Source organism: Rhamphochromis sp. 'chilingali', assembly GCF_963969265.1.
Source record: "Rhamphochromis sp. 'chilingali' genome assembly, chromosome: 9".
Taxonomy (NCBI): Eukaryota; Metazoa; Chordata; class Actinopteri; order Cichliformes; family Cichlidae; genus Rhamphochromis; species Rhamphochromis sp. 'chilingali'.
Window position 1 is genome coordinate 16,703,467 of NC_137936.1, and position 20,974 is coordinate 16,724,440.

At 37.7% G+C, this 20,974-nt stretch overlaps 1 protein-coding gene across 6 annotated transcripts; it reads right to left on the reverse strand.

Annotated features, from left to right (window-relative positions):
- Window positions 1-134: 134 nt before the first annotated feature.
- Window positions 135-20,936, reverse strand: LOC308402878 (natural resistance-associated macrophage protein 2-like). 6 transcript variants are annotated; one of them, XM_080892002.1, is made up of 17 exons: window positions 20,774-20,936; window positions 12,932-12,985; window positions 10,934-11,070; window positions 10,697-10,816; window positions 9,840-9,959; window positions 9,646-9,752; window positions 9,498-9,568; window positions 9,348-9,415; window positions 9,112-9,267; window positions 8,793-8,951; window positions 8,588-8,674; window positions 8,021-8,140; window positions 7,767-7,916; window positions 7,593-7,666; window positions 6,739-6,892; window positions 5,762-5,815; window positions 135-2,508 (listed from the first exon to the last, which is right to left on the reverse strand). In XM_080892002.1, the coding sequence occupies exons 2-17, from the start codon at window positions 12,963-12,965 to the stop codon at window positions 2,431-2,433; spliced, it is 1,689 nt and encodes a 562-aa protein (XP_080748128.1). In that variant the 5' UTR covers window positions 12,966-12,985; window positions 20,774-20,936; the 3' UTR covers window positions 135-2,430. The 6 variants fall into 6 exon arrangements, with proteins under 6 accessions (XP_080748128.1, XP_080748126.1, XP_080748127.1 ...); XM_080892000.1 differs by having other exon boundaries at window positions 12,932-13,016; XM_080892001.1 differs by having other exon boundaries at window positions 20,770-20,936.
- Between the last annotated feature and the right edge of the window lie 38 nt (window positions 20,937-20,974).

Consider the following 20,974-nt stretch of genomic DNA (forward strand, 5'->3'; position numbering starts at 1 on the left):
GCTAAAAAAAAGTCCAACACCAGGAAGAACGATACAGAGAAAACGTTATGAGGGATAAAGAGTAAGAAGTTGTTCAACATTCAGTCCAAGTATGAATTTAACAAAGGAAAGACAGAAACTGAAATAAAGTCTATTTTTATTTACCAAGAGCACCATTCAAACTAACAAACAAAAACAAAAAACATACAGACAGCAGGTAATTTAAACTGTGGCCCTTTAGATAGACGTTCCAATACTGTGCCACACTTAACAGTTTTAGAGTTCCAGAAAAAAATCACAATATAATACAGCATCAGTTTTCTGTCTAGACATGAAACCTAAAAATGGTCTTCGGCAGGTGTTTCTGAATTCAAATCATGTTTACAACGTGAAACGTGATGCACCAATCAGAGAAAACCTCGTAACACTGCCAAGGTGGCATAGAGAGACGTACATCTTATTCTAACAAATACAACTCAACATGGAGATATGTTCAGTGACATTTGCATAAAAGACCACACACGTTTCTAGCATTTAACCCATTAATGGTCCTCCAAATTAAATAAACCCTCAAACAAACAGCTTAAAGTGTAATTTCCATTCTTTCAATTATACGCTTCTTTTGCAATCAAGTGCTGATTTGTTCTTTTTGTGCTCAGGATGCCCTAAATGAGGCACAGTGGTAAAAACATGAGGCACTGTGGTCATCTGCACAGTAAATATAACCTACAGTTCATATTTGGTCAGTGGAAAGGTTCGGTTCATTAAACTGCTTCTCAAGTGTCCTATTTCAGATTTGCTTATAGTTTCATTTTATTATTTTCTCCAGTTCCCCGTTGTCTTGACCAGTGCTTTCTCTATACTACATCTTCACTGTTGTGGAGCAAACGAACAAGCATCTGTGTTTCACAGTTGATCACAATTTCTCATATAAGCTCTCTGATGTTAGGCACTGTCTTCTCTGATATTGGAAACAAACTCCACCAGGACTTGAAAACCAGCTTTCAGCAACAAGAAATACCAGAGTTGATGGCTTGGAGATACACCATTTTCCACCGGCTCCCCTCAGCTGCCAATTTTACTCTCCCAGTAAGATTTCAGAATTAAACAATCGCTTTGTTTCTCTGTAGATAACACAGTGAACATCACACCTCTGCACACATTTGGCATAATCAAAAAAAAAAAGAAAAAAAAGGCAGCTCTAACACTCTCAAAAGCCAAAGCTAAAAAAAAAAGCATTTAAAACAAATAGCATAAATAAAATACTGGAATAAACTGACCATAAGATTAACTTTGAAGAAAAACTAAGAACAATAAAAGGGAAGAATGAATAACACAAAAATTAATTAACAAAAGAGAAACACTGAGCTGACTGGACTCTGATCTCTGCACTGATCAGTCATATTGAACCACTGCTATGACAGAAAATTCATAGATGCATTTAATGGGAATGTAAATGTGCTAAAACTGGACACATTAATATTTAATTTAAAGTCTGCATCTTTTAAAAAAAATATTTTTGGACACTTATTAAATCCCACTGCAGTAAGGAGATCTTGAATACTTAATACTTAAAAAAATAAATTAATTTTAAAAAGAAAGTTTGGAGGGATTCATCTCAACGACGAAGCAGCTGTCGAATGAGAGTGACATAAAACTGTCACCTCTTTTATATGCAATATATTAAAAGAGACTTAAACATGGGGAAAAATGTTGACTAATGACACATAAATAAGATCAACAAGGGTTATGTACATATTCAATATATTCTATCAATTTATTGGTCTAATATTGGTCTAATATTAACATCTAACTGAATCTCATTATTGCAGGAATCTCTTTGTCTTGAACAAATAAAAAACCCATAATGCAGCAGCTTTTGACTTTAACATCATATAAATTAACCCTACAGCGCTCGAGTGTGATTGGTTTTCTGCCTTCTTGTTGTGACTATGTGAGGATATCTAAAAGATCCAATGAGATCTCTTTTTAAGATCATGTGAGGCAAAACAGGAACAAGTTAAACGGGTAATTAAAACAAAAACCACGAGCACCTTCATGTGGAATAGCGTGCAGCCTCGAGCGCACTATTTCTCTGAATTACGACTCGGGCAATTCAACATCACGCGCTGTCAGTTTATTTTGTCTGCTTCATGGCTGTAGCGTCTAACCTTATATAGTTACAGCCACAGCAACTGTTTAAACACATCTTCTAATTAAACACTGCTTTCTTAAACATTATTCTTCTGCAAGAGCCGAAGCTGCCGGAGATATTTGTGAATGAAAACGTCACGATCATCCGTGGGCGTTCTGTAAGGACACTTTAAAAACACCTCAGGCACCGAGGGGGTGAAGACTAACACATACTAGCCGAGTTTCAGTGGTCCCACGCTTCAGTCGGGTCATCTAACGGTGTCTACACCACAGTCAAGCACCTGCTCTGAGTGTCCTTCATCTGTCCACCAATGCATTAGAGTCCATATCGTTCAGTAAGTACATGTCTGTGTGACGCGACACACCCAGCTGCATCTGGAAGAGAAGAGGACATGGAGCTCTCATTACTCAGAGGAACAGTCACACACTGAAGACAAATCAGCTGAGCATGATTTAATTGTTAAGCATTTTTATTTGATTTTGCCAGAACTTGTTTTGGTTTTCATAGAAAATGTAAGCTCTTAAAATATGTTAACATTTAGAGAAATCAGTGGAGAGTCAGCATCGGCTTAAATAAAAATATAGTAAACTAAGCGCGCGCACACACACACACACACACACACACACACTCTTCTTCTGATGACTCGGGAAACCATCTGTGTTACCAAATCCTTTTTATGTTACTCTACATACGTATTATTCACTCTTTTTTAGTTCGACCATAAATCTGGAGAATATGGATTGCCAGGTGTTGGTTCTTTACTTACAAACAGGATGAAATGTCAGAGTTTTAAACTAAATCATTGCAATCAACAATGCACTGTAATTGGTGATTAATAGAGTTAAATCAGTTCAGGATTTGATATTGATTGTTTTATGACTGCAGATTCATTAAAATGTGCTCACCTTGGGTCAGACTTTCCTCATTTAATCCTGGAAAGTCCTGAAAAAGAACATTTCTATAGCCTACTAGGAGGTGCTACACCCTCAAACAGCACCAGTAAGGAGAAATGAAGATTTTTGTAATTTAGCTAACTATTCTAAACACATCAGTTTAACACCTTTACTCTACTGTTTGGGGTTTTACAGTGAGGAGAGTTATCTTTTAAAAAACAAAGATGGGCTTTAAGATTATCATTTACTCAGCTACTTAAAAGTTAAAAACACAGTAATCCTGAGTCCATGTTAGGACTTTCACACAGAAGACGCAAACAAATGTCCTTATATCCATAATGTGAATTTATTTCGGAGACACAGCGGCTTCATCCAGCAGCAGAAAAATAACAGCTTTTCATTCAACCTCCAAAAGAGGGAAGAAAACAGAAATGACCAGAGAACCACATGATATAATTTGAGAGTAGACACAGTTTTCTCTGTAACAGTTCAAATGTTCGTCTGTCATGTTTGTTTTATTGCCAGAGAAGTTATTTATATAAGACAAACTCACGTTCACCTGAAACATATTTCTATCACGTCCAAGAACAGCTTTAGAAATCTTAGAAAAGCTTTTGAGAACTTTATACAAGAGCAGAAATGTTGAACCACCACGCCAGAGAGAGAATTTTAACACAAAAACATCTGAAAAAAACTCGAGGCCTTTACTGTGTTTACAGTGCCCCACACAGCTCATCGTACTCTCATCTTATTGGTCAGTATGTACATGCTACTTGGATATTGCCAAGTCAGGAGCTTTAATACAGTTTATTATATTGTGCAATGTCACAGCAATTTTAATCTTCTTTGTTGTAAAACTGGAAGAAGAGGCTCGTCAGTGTTGGCTGCTAAAACTCATTCACAGTCTAATCATCGTCACTTTACTGATATTGAGCATGCTACCGGGACAAAGAGCAGCTGAGTGAGGGCTGTGTGAAGGCTAACATCAGTCACAGCTGAAACTGAACTGACAAATGGTGACAGCCGAAACATAAACAATTATAAAAAAAAATTAAATCCACCTTTCCTCACCTGAATAATCTTTTATTGCTTTATTAAAAATGTGTCTGTTGTTTTTCTATAAAAACAGGGTATACAACTGTCCTGCAAACTGGTCTGACTAACAAAGCCAGGACAGAAAATAAATAAGGCAACAAAAACAAACTATTTTATTCCCCACTTGATAATCACGCTATCATGTGACTACTTAACTTCACAGTAAAACATTAGGAGGTCTCAGAGTGGAGTCATTAGCTTGGGAAACTGTATAATGTATACACATGAGTGAATCTGCATTTTAATATGAGCTGTGAGATTTCTAAACTTTGTTCATAAATGACTTGTGTGCTCTACACACTGTACCGCACACACAAACTTGTGGTTATGGATTTTAATACATAAACACAACATCCTTTGTCATGGCTGCTACTCAAACACAGTCCTAACAACTTTAAATGATTACAGTGTTGTACTAGAGCACATGCACATAAATCCACCTTCCCCATCAGTTATACACATCTTACTATTGTATACCTGAAGTTCAACAAAAAATAACAAATATAGTACTGAGGTTAACTTGGTATCGCAGAAAACAAACAAAAATAAAAAGAATGCACAAAATCATTATTTTTGCACATGCAATAAAAGCTTGAAAGCAAAGGACGCTTCTGCACACTGCTAAAAACACAAGTATGATTTCACTGATGGGCTCACTTCAACCTGAGTCTCTGGCATCATAAACTACAGAGGCGCTAACAGAGGCTCGGGGGATGATGCTGCAGTCACACAAAGCTTCACCTGCTTGCCTGTGTCACTAATGTGCACTCAGGAATTAATTTCATCGATCATTTGTGCATTAAAAACATTATTAAAGCAGCTTTCAGGGGCCAGACACACACCAATTTTGGAAATGATAAGGTGACTTTCAGACTTTCCTCCATTCAAGTCAGATTTCTGTTTTCTGGCTCTGATTTAAAATGTATTTTTACAGACTTGTGCATTAACTACACGTGCACTCTAAGCTCGGACTCCAAACACAAGAAGCAACAAGTGAAAGATGTGCATGATGCTCAAAAATGCCACTGTAAATTCTTCGATATGCTAGACAAGAATGCTGAAAACAAAAAAAACCCCTGTAATATAAGGGCTGGATATCTATTGGACATTTGACTCTCATGTGTCATAATATTATTTTTAGACATTATCTAGCAGTATTAGACTTGTTTTTTAAGCTAATGAGTCACACTTGAAGAGAGCTGACTCTGAGATTAAAAAAATAAAATAAAGGATATTGAGGTAGACTGAGTGGGAATCATAAAATGTGCAGTGTGGCTTCACACTGGGAGGATTAGGGTGATTAAGAGCAGGACAAATCATAGGTTAAATTAGAGTTTAAAAATCATCACATTTCTACTTGGCTGAAGTATCAAATGCTGGAAGATAACATCCTGTGCTGGTGTCATATGAATGTCTGAGAGCCTAAAAAAAGGCTCCCAGACAGATATCTTAAAAAAAAACCCCAAGATATCCAGCCCTTTAAAAAATAAAAGTCAAATGTGCTTTCAAGATCCTAAAGAGTCCCGGCTGTGTACGGGGCGCCCAGAGTAAAGAGACATGCTGTTGGTTACAGTCGTGTTCAGCTTTAGGAGTCGTACTCTGACTGCTCCTCTATGAGCACAGCGGGCCGATTGCTTACCCTGCTACAACAGTCCAGGCAGGAGACGCCCAGGGCAACCAGACAGTGCCAAGCCTGCAAAGAGGAAGAAGCGAGAGGACATTACAGACTTTGTGTGTGTGCACCTTTTCAATGTCTAGAAAGTGAAGCATTCAAATTTTTGAAAAAAATATTATTCATTTGCTACCGATATGTTCTGATTACTGCTGGGTGGGTTATCTTGCTTTTTCCAGCCATCAATACACAGCCAGAAAGATTTAGTGTAATATTGTATTTGCCAGTATAACAACTGTGATCTCAACTTTTGGAATTTAGGGTTTTATGAAGTTTAGACTCATCTTTCTTCATTTCTTGTCATGTTGCTTCTGTGCTGTGGGCACACACGGTGTTTTAAAATAGATTTTTTTTTTACCATTCTTTACTTTATTTTTCTGATGACATTCAAATGTTTTCTGATCTATAATCCCAATAGAAGCATGTCACTGTAAACCTACTAAAAAAAAAAAACACCAGTAAAAAATAAAAATAAAAGAAATGCATAAAATTTAAGATAATTCTGTAATACAAAATGAAAAAGGCAGAAATCTTTTAAGAAATGATTGTGGCACCCATCAAAAGAAGCCAATTGAAGGGGGGCTTGGACATCTCACGGGGATACCTCCTGGGTAATGCTTTTCGGGCATGTGGGACGAGATTATGGGGCAGACCCGAGACATAGTGGAGAGATTACTTCTCTCAGCTGGCTTTGAAACACCTCGGTCTCACTCAGAGGAGCTGGAGAGAGAGAGGTCTGGCGATCTGGGTTCCCATGAACAGAACCCAGATCAATGGCAGAAAATAGATGGATGGACAGACTTTTGGTTATACCACCCAGGACTAATTCTGGTTATTAGAAAATAAGATGTGTGAAAACATGCTCTGCAGTCCTATCAACATGAGATTAGACTACAGGCATCAACAGACAACAATTTAGACATGAAACAGCAATAATAACTCACCAGGTATGCCACAAAGGCCAGATAGGCTACAGAGAGGAGAGCAGCTAAAACATAGAGCACCACGCTGTTCAGGGCCGTCACATAAACAATCACAAAATATATGTTGATTGCACAAACGCCCAGGATGAGGATACCTCCCGAAATCTTCCACCCCCTAGAGGAAACAGACTTTGGATTAGACAATTGGGAAATCCTGTGCTTTCTAAACTAACAGAGTCCTCAAAATACTTCCTAACACTGCAAATTGACCAGAAACACATTTTTTTCCAGAAACACACAGACTCACTTCTGTTAGTTAGTCACACTGCTGCATAAATTCCTATTTTGCGCAACTCCATTTTAGACAGCTTAAATATAAATATATGGTTGATTTAATAAATGACCCGTCTGTGCATTAGATAAGTAAACAGTCACAATGACAACTCTGAGCAGAGTCGACTGTATGTCACATGACACCACGTCTACACCTGAGTCAGTCCAGTCCTTTTATGCTGACCTGAGTAAAACATCCAGAGAATACAGTTGGGGGTCCGGACTTTGTGTTGCTTGGTTTTATATTTGGATAAAGACCAAACAGGGTCAAACAATGGACTTCGCTAAATCAGTTGTTCCTTGGCCTCAGTCCATCATTATTTCCCTAAACTCCGAGGCTACGGGAAGAGATGCTTTGGACTGTGCTGCTAATGTTTTCATTTGTGTTAAATTCATTGATCGTACACAGACTTCAACTACATGAAGGGCCAAGAAAAGCTTGCTTCTTGAGATAATTATCCTGTCAGTTATGAGTAAAATGCATACAGTTTGTACTTAATAAAGAAGAGAATAAAAACTATTAAAACATTTATTTCACTTACAATCCGTTAGCAAAGTCGTTCATTATGGATTTCAGACTTGTGAAGGTCAGAATTGGGATCAAAGCAAATGGAAGCTGAAGGATGAGAAGAGTGAATATTTTTAACAAGAACACAAAAAGACCATCAAAAATGTTTCAGTACAAACTGCACTGAGGGGAAGATACTCGTGCTGACCTGCAGGCTCTGCAGCACATTCAGAAAGTCATTCATCCCAGTCAAATGGTGAACATCCTGGAAAATGGCGACCAGCAGTGTAGGCGTGATGGCGATGGAGCGGGTCAGCAGCACCCGTGCAAAACGAGACCACCGCAGGTTCAGGAAACCCTTAAAAACACGAAAGCAGAAACATCAGTGCAGAGCTGTTTCCTTTTTTAAACAGAGGAAAGTGGTATCTAAGTAAAATACACTGTGCCAACATGTGTTCCTACCTCCATCACAAACTGTCCAGAGTACGTGCCCGTCATGGTGGAGCTCTGTCCAGCTGCCAGAATACCGATAGCCCAGATGTAGAGAGCTGCTGGTCCAAAGAAACACCCCAGGACGATCCCCTGAACACATGTATCAAACAAAGTTAAGTGTCAACATACATGTTCATCTGGGTAAAGTCTAATCTAGGACAAACAGCCATTTCAAAGTGATGAATGGTAAAATAAATTGGTACTCACACAATGTGTAAATTAGCCTTTTTAGATATTATTAATAGGAAAGTAAAGAGTAAAAACACTTTGATTCAACTCTAGAAACACACCTAAACACCCAAGGAGCCATTTTGTGAAAATACCTCTATGATATGTTTACACTGTCTTAATGTCACACAAGGGGAAAACATTTGTTTTTTTTTTAATTAAAAAAAATTAGATAATCAAGCCATAAACTGCTAGATGCTCCTTCCCTTTCTACTCTGATGTTATTCTGTATTATTTTAGTAGCTCCAAAATGAGACATTATGCAACCTGCTCATCAGAACTGCAGAGACTTACAGACTGTGGACTTACCCCTTTGTAAATGTCCACTTCGAGTGTGTTGTTGTTAAGAGGGAAGAGATCTGTGTGAGGGCTGCCAGTTTTATTGCACATTGCATTCTGCAGGAACACAGTCAGCAACAACTTGATCACCACTGTTTCACTTATAATTTACTGTATCTCAAAATGACCCACACACGCTTTCAACAGTCCTCAGTATGGCGCCATGGACACTCACCACGTCCATGTTGGATTTACTGTAGAAGGCCTGAGCAAAGACTGCGACGACAAACACATTGATGAGGAAGGAGACAAAGAGGGCGATAGCAGACTCAATGAAGAAGTACTTGTTGGCTTCCTTGACTTCCTTTTTATTTTTGCGGTCGACTTCCCGAGACTGAATAAGGAGGGGAGATAAAAAACAATAAGCTTAAAAACGTTACTTTAAAATGTTTTTTTTCCCACTCATAAGGTTATTCATGAAACAGTTTTCACATTCATTTAGGAAAATCTAATTTCTCTTAGTCTACACACAACAGTACATTGATGTTTCTAACCTTGACCAAGGCTGAATGCAGGTAGATGTTGTGGGGCATGATGACAGCACCTACAATTCCCACTGCCTGCTCCAGCTGCACAGGCCCACAGCCGGCACAGTAGGGTACAAACATACCCTTCAGCAACTCCCCCTGGTCCGGTTTTACCAGCACATACTACAGGGAGAAAACACAAAATCAACCCTGTGATGCAGCCACACACTGGGTGACAAATGCTTCAGGTGACCAAAACGTACCTCATAACCAAAACTAAGAGCCATTATAGTGATCAGAAAGCCAAAGAAAGCTTCAAGTTTCCTCAGTCCTGCAGAGATATAAACATATGTAATCACTTGGGTTCCAATCTGGTTGCATCAGTTGCATATCTGCATCAACAAATCACATACCATATTTGTCTAAAAAGAGGAACACGAATGTGTCTGTGATGGTGATGAGAACTCCTCCCCACAGTGGGATCCTGAGCGAGAAAGAATCCTTTTTTGTAAATCTGCAAAATCATATAAACTTTTCCAATACAAGTGTCAAAGACGTTACCTGCCCACAGAAAGGAGGTTGAGAGCTATGGCACAGCCAATGACCTCCTGCATGTCTGAGCCAATAATGGCCAGTTCCACCATCAGCCAGAGGATGATGCGAGGAACCTGAAATTAAATAGAATGTATTATAAATAATGAAAGACAAGAAAGATGTGACTCAGATGTGTCTTGAGGGTGGAGGGGGGTGCTCACGGTGGAATACTGGCGGTTGCAGACTTCAGCCAGGTGCATCCCTGTGACCACCCCGAGGCGAGCAGCCAGCCTCTGCAACAGCAGCCCGATGATAGTGGATACAAGGAGAACCCATAGGAGCTGAAGAAGGCGAAGCACGAAATCAGCACATGTGGCCACATCTGCACAGACCCCTAGATTTCTTGTATGAGTTCATGTTTGCTCAATACAGTGAGATGCATTAAGACTTTCCAACATAAAAATGACCTTTGACAACCTCCCCTGTACCCTTAATGACGAGATTGAACACTTCAATAAATAATGAACAAAGATTTAGCTGCAAGGGCAGAGATCACCCTCCCTCACGTCGGATGCAAACCCAGTCATTTTGTTTTATAAGCAGGCCTGAAATATGACATAAACCCTTCAGATCAGATTTAAAAAAGCCTCGAGAGTTACTTCTAATCAGTTTTCAAGGGGTAAAGAGTTAAAACTAAGATTTCAAATTAGCATTTTATCTGCAACACAGCATATTTATTTATTTATTAATAAAAGGGAGTTATCATAGATGCAGACAACAGAGCAATCATGCAGCTTATTATACAAGTGAAGTACTGAGCTAGAGACAAAATATGACCCTGGTTTCTTAAAAAAAAAAAAAAAAAAAAAAAAAGAAGAAGACAAAAAGGCAGTAATATTTTTAAAAGAAAAAGTATCTGAAAGTATCTGAAGACAGAATTACTTCCTGAAATATAAAGTGAAAGGATTGAATCCTGAAACATTCGAAGTATAGTTGTTATTTTCCTAAATCTACCTCCACTGCCTGCAAAACTACACCCACAGTTTATTTTTCTGGGTGGATTAACGTTTTCATTCACCTTAAAGCCAGCTGCAGCTCCAGACTGCAGGTCTGATTCGATGTTCCCCGGATCCAGATAAGCAATGCTCATCAAAAACCCCGGTCCAGTGAAAGCCCAGAGCTTACGGAAACTGAACAACTGAACAGAAACAGAATTTTCCTTTTGAATCAAATAATATGCAAAACATATACTTACAAATAAAATATTTTTCCTGTGTGTCTAAATGAAACACACTATTTGTGATGGCAGTGGTACCTGGTTTTCACTGTCTGGAATGGGCACCCTCTCTTCAAAGTATGTGGAGAAGGGTTCATCCTGGGCCACAGGTGAAGCAGGAGGGGAGATGGAGCTGTACTGGTTTGTGTGGACTCCATTCTCCTGAGGGGAGTCCTCTGATGAAAGCACAGCAGGACAAACAGAGGGACTCTCATTAGTCATCACACAGAGTACCCTTAGGTAGCGTTACACGTCTTTTCATTCATTATCAACATCCTCCCGTGTTTTCTGTTGACCAAACACATTGCAGCAATGGAGATGTAGTTAAAAAAAACAACTGTGAGGGCCAGATTTACTAAAGAGGGCAAAATAGCGTGTGAGCACAATCCCCAAATGGCGGTCATAGGCGTGGTTAATTTTGCAGTTAATTTGAAAAGGTTGCGCTGTTTTCTGAACACTTGCTTGATTTAAATGTTCTCCTCCCTATATTTTACGCATTGAGAAAAATGAAGCCAGAACCCAGTTTGTGCCAGTGCGACGCATTATTATATCTGGACGTAAGCGCTGTTTTAAACTCTGTATAGTTATTGTGAAACTCTGATTTATGGATGTGGCATAATCACTATGATAGAAAAAAATCTCAGCTAAATTCACTAATTCACACATAAAGCATAAAATTCTGACAATTAAGGGAAGGGTTTTTTTGGCAGGTTTTGCAGCTTGCTTAAAATACTTGAAATAATCAAATATTGACTCTGTCAGTCTAACTGCACTTGGAAAAACGTTTGAGACACACAATCTAACACTTGTCTGGGATCCAGGGGCTTTCTAACAGCACAAGTACACCCTCTGGAAAAAGGCAAACAAAACTCATTGCTTCTAATCTACATGCAACACAAGCACTTTGGTCTAAGACTTTAAATTACAAGCCTTTACTCGCTGAGCAGTAACCTGTAATTAGCTCCACATTGTTTGCATGTTAACCTCAGAAACTCCAGCAAAAAAGAAAAGAACTACATGAAAACACCAGAAAACAAAAGAACTAAAAAAAAGATTAAAATAAGAAACAGATCTATAATAGTTTGTTCAAAGTGCATGTAAATGCAGAGAACTGCTACTCACTGAGTTTGGACTTTTCATGTCTTGCCCCCTCCATCTCCAACTCACTAAGGTCCTAAAGTCCACAGTTGCCTAAGTATTAGCTTTTATATGACGTTGCCTTTATCATCATTTTTTTTTTAGACATGAGCTGTTACGAGGACACTGTGACCCCGCCTTTCTAAAAATGACCCACACAGAGAGAGAAGTAAATATGGCGCACGCACTATGTGCTCGAGGAAGTCAATACATTACAAAACCCGCCCTTTCTCACACATGGGAAAAAAAGCACAGACAGTTTTTCAAAGAATCTGAGTTAGCGACAAAGTTTTATTAGCATCAGAGTTTTTACTGTTTATCACAGTAAACACACTGTGTGCCTTTTAAAAAGATGGACCATGTTTATCTTTTTAAGATAAATAATTTAAAGTCGTAAAGGAAAACACTGTTACAGCAGCTATCAGTGTACTGACTGGCTCATGTTACCGGTCATAATTGGCGTAATTATAATACAGAGTGGGGATTACACGGAAAAATGCATTTGACTTCTTAAATTGCTTTCTTGTCAGTTTTTTGACACCTGTTGGTTCAGATTTCTGAACATGAATATCTGCAGTCTGTTCAGGTTTTGTTGTGCTGCTCTTAAATCTCTTCACAGAGAATCATTTCAGCTGGGAGGAAGCTATTTTTTGGGAAGACAAGATATCACCACAGGTGTGCATAAAGTAGTCAGCCAGGAAGTAATCGGGGTCATTTACAATTCTTCTTCTGATTTATTCTCGTTCAGATTTTTTGCTGATTATAATCTGAATATTAAGCTCCCTGTGACTTAGAATATGCCTCCAGCCACAGCCAAATGTCCAAAGTGTTTAATATTGGACAACATGTTGAGTGGGTCTGTATTTTAAGGGTCATGTTTCAGTCATCTTAAACGTGTACCTTCCAGGAGGTCTCCGTCTTGCTTGGGCTTCATCAGGGCAGGCTGAGGGATCCCTGGGAAGATAAGGGATGAATATCAGCCTCCCTGCAAAAAGACAACAGTTGCATAATCTGAGAATTAAAACATGAGTAAAGAAAAATTTTATAACAAAACACATTTTTCAAAAGGAAGAACAAACTATTTAACACGAGACATGACTGTGCAGCAATTTCTGTTCCTCTTTAAGAAAACAAATTGAAAAACACTGAACGTTGAAGGTCATAACAATGACTAAGCAACATTAAAAGCAAGTCAAAGGACACTACATTAATGGGATCGTCTAACAGGAAACACTGAGCTGACCACTGTCAGCCAAGTTTCACTTCTACCACACACTCTGTGCTGCTCGTAACGGAAACTGAGGAATGAAATGTGAAACCTCAGTCTTGCAAAATAACTTTTATAACAACGTGATGTTTGACAAAGAGGGAGCAAAGGGCCACGGAAAGCACATGACACACAGCAGGACCATGTGACAAGGAGCAGATGGTGAAGATTCGGCAGCTTTTCCAACCACCAAAGTTTCCAGTGCCACTTCTTTCACCTGATCATGTGACCTGATTAATGCGCATTATAAGACGACATGTTTCCTCAGCAGCAGTATTTAAATTAACAGTCTTAAAGATGTGGCAGAAAGCTAAGAAACAAAACAAAACGTAAAAGGGAATGCATAAACTAAATAAATTCAAAAATATTTTTTAATGTATTTATTTGGACAATGTGATTTGACATTTCTACTGAAGCTATTAAAACGATCTAATTTTTACCTCAAGCCTTTAGTTTCCACCTGTTTTCTGTTTAAAAAGTTCATTTAGAGCAGCAAGTTTTTTTTTATGATTGTATCCCTGGGAGGAAAAATTATCAGATTTCCACATCAAGCTGTCCACGATCCTTCTCGTTCCTGTTGACATGCCATACAGCTGGAGACAGACTGCTAAATATTTTTATTTTTACTTGTTTTTGCACCTCTTCACACCTTTGTGAAACTGCACAAAATGAATGAAGAAATCAAAAAATAAATAAATACATAATGAACTTTTTAAATGAAGCTTGTAATTGTCTAGATCTAACCATCAGGATTTAAGTTGCTGATTTCTGGGCCACAAAACACTTTCTTCATTTTCAGCCTCTCCGGCCTCATGTGCTCTCCTGTGGTCAAAGCCAGAAGCCACAACTGGAGAAACTGAAAATAAGGTTTCAAATACCTTTGCAACTATGCAGAGTGGCATTATTGTGTAGTTATCATAACCATGAAATATGAACAAGCAATTGCTAATAAACAATTCACGATCAAAGTCATGCTATTGACATAGGGATCACTTTCTGGACTTACAAAAGCACAGCAAGTCCCTTAACAGAGACCACCCTCACTCTCACTCATGCATTGTCCTGAGCTTAATGACCATGTGACTCCCCTCTCCCATCACTCATTGCACAAGTTTTTAAACATAAAATTGATCTCACGCCATCATGTCTTAAAGCAAAGGTTCTGTTTCTCCACATAAACAGCAGTAAGAGAAATTTCAGTTAACTGTCCTGTCACTTCCACGTGCACGTGTGTGTGTATACTTTTTGTTTTCTTATTTTTTTCTGCACTGACGCACTCAGGTCCACTGTTTATTGCCAAGATCTCAGTTTGCGCATTGACAGTCATGTGTGACACCAGACTGCTACACGTCAACAACTTTATTATTACGCTCACTGCTAGAAGCAGCTTTGCAAAAAGGGACAGACACAGCAAAAAAAGTAAACTAAATAAAGCTATCTGCCCTACGCCTCACATTCCGGTGTGGATGTGTGCTGTACTAGTCCCAGCGTGACCTTGATTAGAATCATAGATTGTGTAACTCTTTCAGTTACACATTTGAAAGAAAGAAAATCAGCTTTCCAGCAGTAGTGAGTTGATTTCAATCATAATCACGTGATTCTGCATTTAATATAAATATGACTTATTAATGTCACCAGTGTGACATTTGCAAAGACGTCAACTTATTTCATCAGTTCTGTCAAACATTAAAATTTGAACACCTTGTAAAGTTGGATTTACTTTCTTCATCTAAATTAATTTTGAAAAAGAAAAAATTGTTGGAGTAGTAAAAATTCACATTGCTTAGTCAGCCATTTGTTAACTTAGCCCAATGAACATTAATGAATCTAATCTGCAAGATGCAGCTTTTCCTATCACTACATACAAGACAACTCCCAAACAGAAACTGGTCTCTAATGTCACAGCCCTCAAGGACTTTTACGCCCTATGTTGAAAAAGATCTTACATAAATAAGCCACAATAAGCAAAAAACTAACAAACAAAAGAACAAAAAAAGAATGATCATGTACACCAACCTCTCTGTCGCATGACAATTTAAAAAAAATATGAAAAATAAGCAGAACCAAAACTGTTCCCAAAATATAAAATCCAAATATATATCCAAATCCAATGCCAGCACACAGGTCTGTCTGGTCGAATGAGAGCTAAACTCTTCAACCAGGATAAACTACTGCAAAAACCCGGTCTATCAAGGAAACGCACACACTTCACGTGCAGTATTAACTGAGCCAGTGATCCTTACTTTAGAAAAGCCCAGTTTGAGTTTGGATTAGGGCTGCCACAAACGATTATTTTGATAGTCGACTAGTCACCGATTATTTATGCGATTAGTCGACTAATCAGATCATCATCCACTGGACGTAAAACTACAGCTTATTGCACCAGCAGCATCTGCTCTTATATAACTATCATTAGCTTACAGCTTTAAGCTTTTAAGGTGCTAACTAAAAATAAAGACAAGATGATAGTTTATTCAATTTTAATGAAATTTGCAGATTGTTTCGGTAAAGTTTAATAAACTCCTTGCTATCTAAAATATAACAGGACACCGGAGTATATTCTCCAGCATCTCACACTTCTGATAATCAGCTGTCTGCTTGACGTTTATTCAGCTGTGTAAAAACTATAACTTTAATCTCAGCCAAACCGATTTACTCAGGAACAAATAAAATACTAAAAAAAAGCCAAACAATAACATTTTTAATTTATCTAAGTGACTCATATATATTTAACCTGAGTCCCGAAAGACGGCGGTGGGTTTGAAAACAATTTGCCGGGAGTCCGGTGTTCTCACGGCGCTAGTGACCTAGCCCCCGGCTAGCTATCGAGCTAGTGGGTAACAGACGTCTCCGAAAACGTCGGAGCGCTTTTGAAAATATGTGGTGTCCTGATAAACTGAGCAGATATTTGAGGTTTACACAGCTACATTCTCGCCTGAAAATATGTTAAACGTTTATTTTGTGACCCAGAAAGAATAATAAGAGTAATATTAAAACTAACTAGCTACCGCCATTGTTGGAAACTAAGCTGGGCCGCGCTATGAATTCTGGGACACAGCTGCTTCTTCTTCTTCGGGGTTTAACGGCAGCTGGCATCCTTGTACATGCTGTGCTGCCATCTTCTGTTTCAGTCCGTTATTACACTCTTAAATCCTGCTATTATTCCTGCGTCTTTTGCGATCTTACAAAGCTTCAAACGACACGTCGACTATTAAATCAGTCGTCGACGATTTTGATAGTCGACGTAATCGTGACTAGTCGACAAATCGTGGCAGCCCTAGTTTGGATTGAAGATCAACTAAAATTAAGATACTAAGCTTAAACTTTAAAACAGGGGTAATTTAGTGTGTGTTTTTACTGCATTTATTAGGTTATTATGGCATCTTTTGTCATTTTAAAAGTCGTAAGAAGAGATGATGATCCTTCTTCATTTAAGACACTTTGGGGTTATACAATGATCCTTATTAACGGGGTAACTCCACTAACTGTCACCCAGTGACTATATTAATTAGGGATGCTGCTTTCACTTGATTTTACGGATATTGGTTGGTAATTATCCTGTTAGCACCTTGTTTTCACCTTCAAGTGCAGTAATGAGCCATTCATTCATTCAGTCAGTCAGTCTCCCTCTCTTTATCTACTAATATTTCTCATCAGTTCAATTATTTTATTCTACTCACTATTTGCTATTTTATTTTTGTTTGCTTTTTCCTAGCTACAAAATTTATATCACCATAGTACTGTCACTTGTGACAAGCCAGCCTCCAATTCGAGACTTGCAGTCAAGCCAGCCTCCAGTTTGTTTTACGTTCCCTGTGTATTCAAAGTATTACGGGAATGGATGTGGAAACCGGATTTCAAAATAAAAGCCAACTTCGAGTGAATTAACAGATATGTTAAGAACATAATAACATATAATTTAGGCTTCTTTTTTTTTTTACAAACTCTAATGTTAGATCTATATGACACAGCCTTGTACCCTAATTGTGCCCTGTCACTATCAAGGCCATCTTATTTTGGATTTCAAAGTAAAAGCCCTGTGAATCTTCATTTTTGAACTACTCTTTCAATGACTTAATAATGCTCTTAAAAGCAAAAGTCGTATTTCCAAATACTATTTGAACTTTATATCAACACTTTCCAACCACAGTCTTTTTACAGTGATACAATATCAATATCAAGTCAGTCTGATTTTGCCTTTCATAGTAATGGCCCTTTGAAATTGTCCATAATTGACTTAATCTTCTAACGATTCAAAATGCTCTAAAATGAAAAATTCTTGTTTCCACAGGGTAATTCCACCTTAGATCAACAGTATACAGCCCCACAGTGATACCATATCAATATCAAGTCATTCTGATTATGCCTTCCAAAATAAAAGCCTTTTTAAATTGTCCATAATTGACCTAACTTTCAGTGATTTCAAAATGCTCTAAAATGGAAATTTCGTGTTTCCACAGGATAATTCTACTCCAGATCAACAGTATACAGCCCCACAGTGATACCATATTAATATCAAGTCATTCTGATTTTGCCTTCCAAAATAAAAGACTTTTCAAATTGCCAAGATACGACCTACTCTTTTAAAGATTTCAAAATGCTCTAAAAGTGAAAATTGCTGTTTCCACAGGATAATTTCACTTTAGATCAATAGTATCCAACCCCACAGTGATACCATATCAATATCAAATCAGTCTGATGTTGCCTTCCAAAATAAAAGACTTTTCAAATTGCCGATATACGACCTACTCTTTTAAAGAATTCAGAACGCTCTAAAAATGAAACTTGCCCTTTCCACAGGATGAATCCATGTTAGATCAAAAGTGTACATCCACACCATGGTACTACTTCAATTTCAAGTCATTCTGATTTTGCCTTCCAAAATAATGGCCTGTTGAAAATGCCAATAACTTACCTAACTTTCAGTGATTTCGGAATGCTCTAAAAAGGAAATTTTCTGTTTCCACAGAATAATTTCACTTTAAATCAACAGTATACAACCCCACAGAGATACGATGTTAAGATCAAGTCACTCTGATTTTGCCTTCCAAAATAAAAGTATTTTCAAATTGCCCGTAGACGACCTACTCGTTTAACGATTTCAAAATGCTCTTAAATTGAAAGATGCTGTTTCCACAGGATAATTCCACTTTAGATCAACAGTATCCAACCCGACAGTAAAACCATGTAAATTTCATGTTGGTCTGATTTCGCCTTTCAAATTAATGGCCCGTCGAATTTGTCCATATGTGATATACTCTTTCAATTATTTCAGAATGTTTTAAAAATGAAAATTGCTGTTTCAACACATATTGGGTTTTCATTTTGAAAAGCAAAATCAGACTCAATTGATTATGACAGAATTGAATCATAAAGATGATGTAAAAGGAAGCTGAAATTGCCACTAGGTTGTAATTGATAGTACGTTTATATTTTAAGTCTGTGGAAAGATGTCATGGTTGGTTTGCAAGCTGTTTTGTAATTTCTTTATTTAGAATGACATATCACATATGGACAAATTCGACGGGCCATTAATTTGAAAGGCGAAATCAGACCAACATGAAATTTACATGGTTTTACTGTCGGGTTGGATACTGTTGATCTAAAGTGGAATTATCCTGTGGAAACAGCATCTTTCAATTTAAGAGCATTTTGAAATCGTTAAACGAGTAGGTCGTCTACGGGCAATTTGAAAATACTTTTATTTTGGAAGGCAAAATCAGAGTGACTTGATCTTAACATCGTATCTCTGTGGGGTTGTATACTGTTGATTTAAAGTGAAATTATTCTGTGGAAACAGAAAATTTCCTTTTTAGAGCATTCCGAAATCACTGAAAGTTAGGTAAGTTATTGGCATTTTCAACAGGCCATTATTTTGGAAGGCAAAATCAGAATGACTTGATATTAATATGGTATCACTGTGGGGCTGTATACTGTTGATCTGGAGTAGAATTATCCTGTGGAAACACGAAATTTCCATTTTAGAGCATTTTGAAATCACTGAAAGTTAGGTCAATTGTGGACAATTTGAAAAGGCTTTTACTTTGGAAAGCAAAATCAGAATGACTTGATATTAATATGGTATCACTGTGGGGCTGTATACTGTTGATCTAAAGTGGAATTACCCTGTGGAAACAGGAAATTTCCATTTTAGAGCATTTTGAAATTGTTCCAGGATCAAGTCAGATATGGGCATTTTGAAAATGCTTTTATTTTTGAAAGCAAAATCAGAATGACTTGATATTGATGTGGTAACATCGTGAGGTTGTATACTGTTGACCTAAAGTGAAATTATCCTGTGGAAACAGCAATTTTCACTTTTAGAGCATTTTGAAATCTTTAAAAGAGTAGGTCGTATCTTGGCAATTTGAAAAGTCTTTTATTTTGGAAGGCATAATCAGAATGACTTGATATTGATATGGTAACATCGTGAGGTTGTATACTGTTGACCTAAAGTGAAATTATCCTGTGGAAACAGCAAAATTCTTTTTAAGAACATTTTGAAATCGTTAAAAAAGTAGGTCGTATATATGCTCAATTTGAAAGGGCATTTATTTTGGAAGGCATAATCAGAATGACTTGATATTGATATGGTATCACTGTGGGGCTGTATACTGTTGATCTAAGGTGGAATTACCCTGTGGAAACAGGAATTTTCCATTTTAGAGCATTTTGAATCGTTAGAAGATTAAGTCAATTATGGACAATTTCAAAGGGCCATTACTATGAAAGGCAAAATCAGACTGACTTGATATTGATATTGTATCACTGTAAAAAGACTGTGGTTGGAAAGTGTTGATATAAAGTTCAAATAGTATTTGGAAATACGACTTTTGCTTTTAAGAGCATTATTAAGTCATTGAAAGAGTAGTTCAAAAATGAAGATTCACAGGGCTTTTACTTTGAAATCCAAAATAAGATGGCCTTGATAGTGACAGGGCACAATTAGGGTACAAGGCTGTGTCATATAGATCTAACATTAGAGTTTGTAAAAAAAAAAAAAAGAAGCCTAAATTATATGTTATTATGTTCTTAACATATCTGTTAATTCACTCGAAGTTGGCTTTTATTTTGAAATCCGGTTTCCACATCCATTCCCGTAATACTTTGAATACACAGGGAACGTAAAACAAACTGGAGGCTGGCTTGACTGCAAGTCTCGAATTGGAGGCTGGCTTGACACCAGTGTACTGTCCACCTGATACTCATGCCAGTGAGCCACACTAAATATAAACTATGTTGCATCAAGGTGAACCTGGAAGCTATTAAAAAAAGAGAGAAACATGACTGCCTAACACTACCCAGAACTCCAGAACAAGTTCAGGCATCTATCCTCCCGACAAATCCGCTAACATATAAATCTACAGTACTGTACTACTGTTATGAGCCACCAAGCTAACAAGTTTCCATGATATATTAGCTGCATGGCTAGGCCAATGTTACTTCAACCAAGTACAAAAACGAAACGTACCTACGTGTGCTGTGCGGGTCAAAAAAAATCAGCGTTTTGACCGTGAAAATTAAGGCTGGTTGTAAAGTTGTTCCATGTGTTTAGATCTTGAGAGTAGCTGAGCACGTTACCAAGCTAAAATCCGGCAAAGTATCTTCCCATGTTAACAGCAGGCTATAGTCACACTGCGCATGTGCGCAAATGTTGTAAGTAGTGACGTCATCTA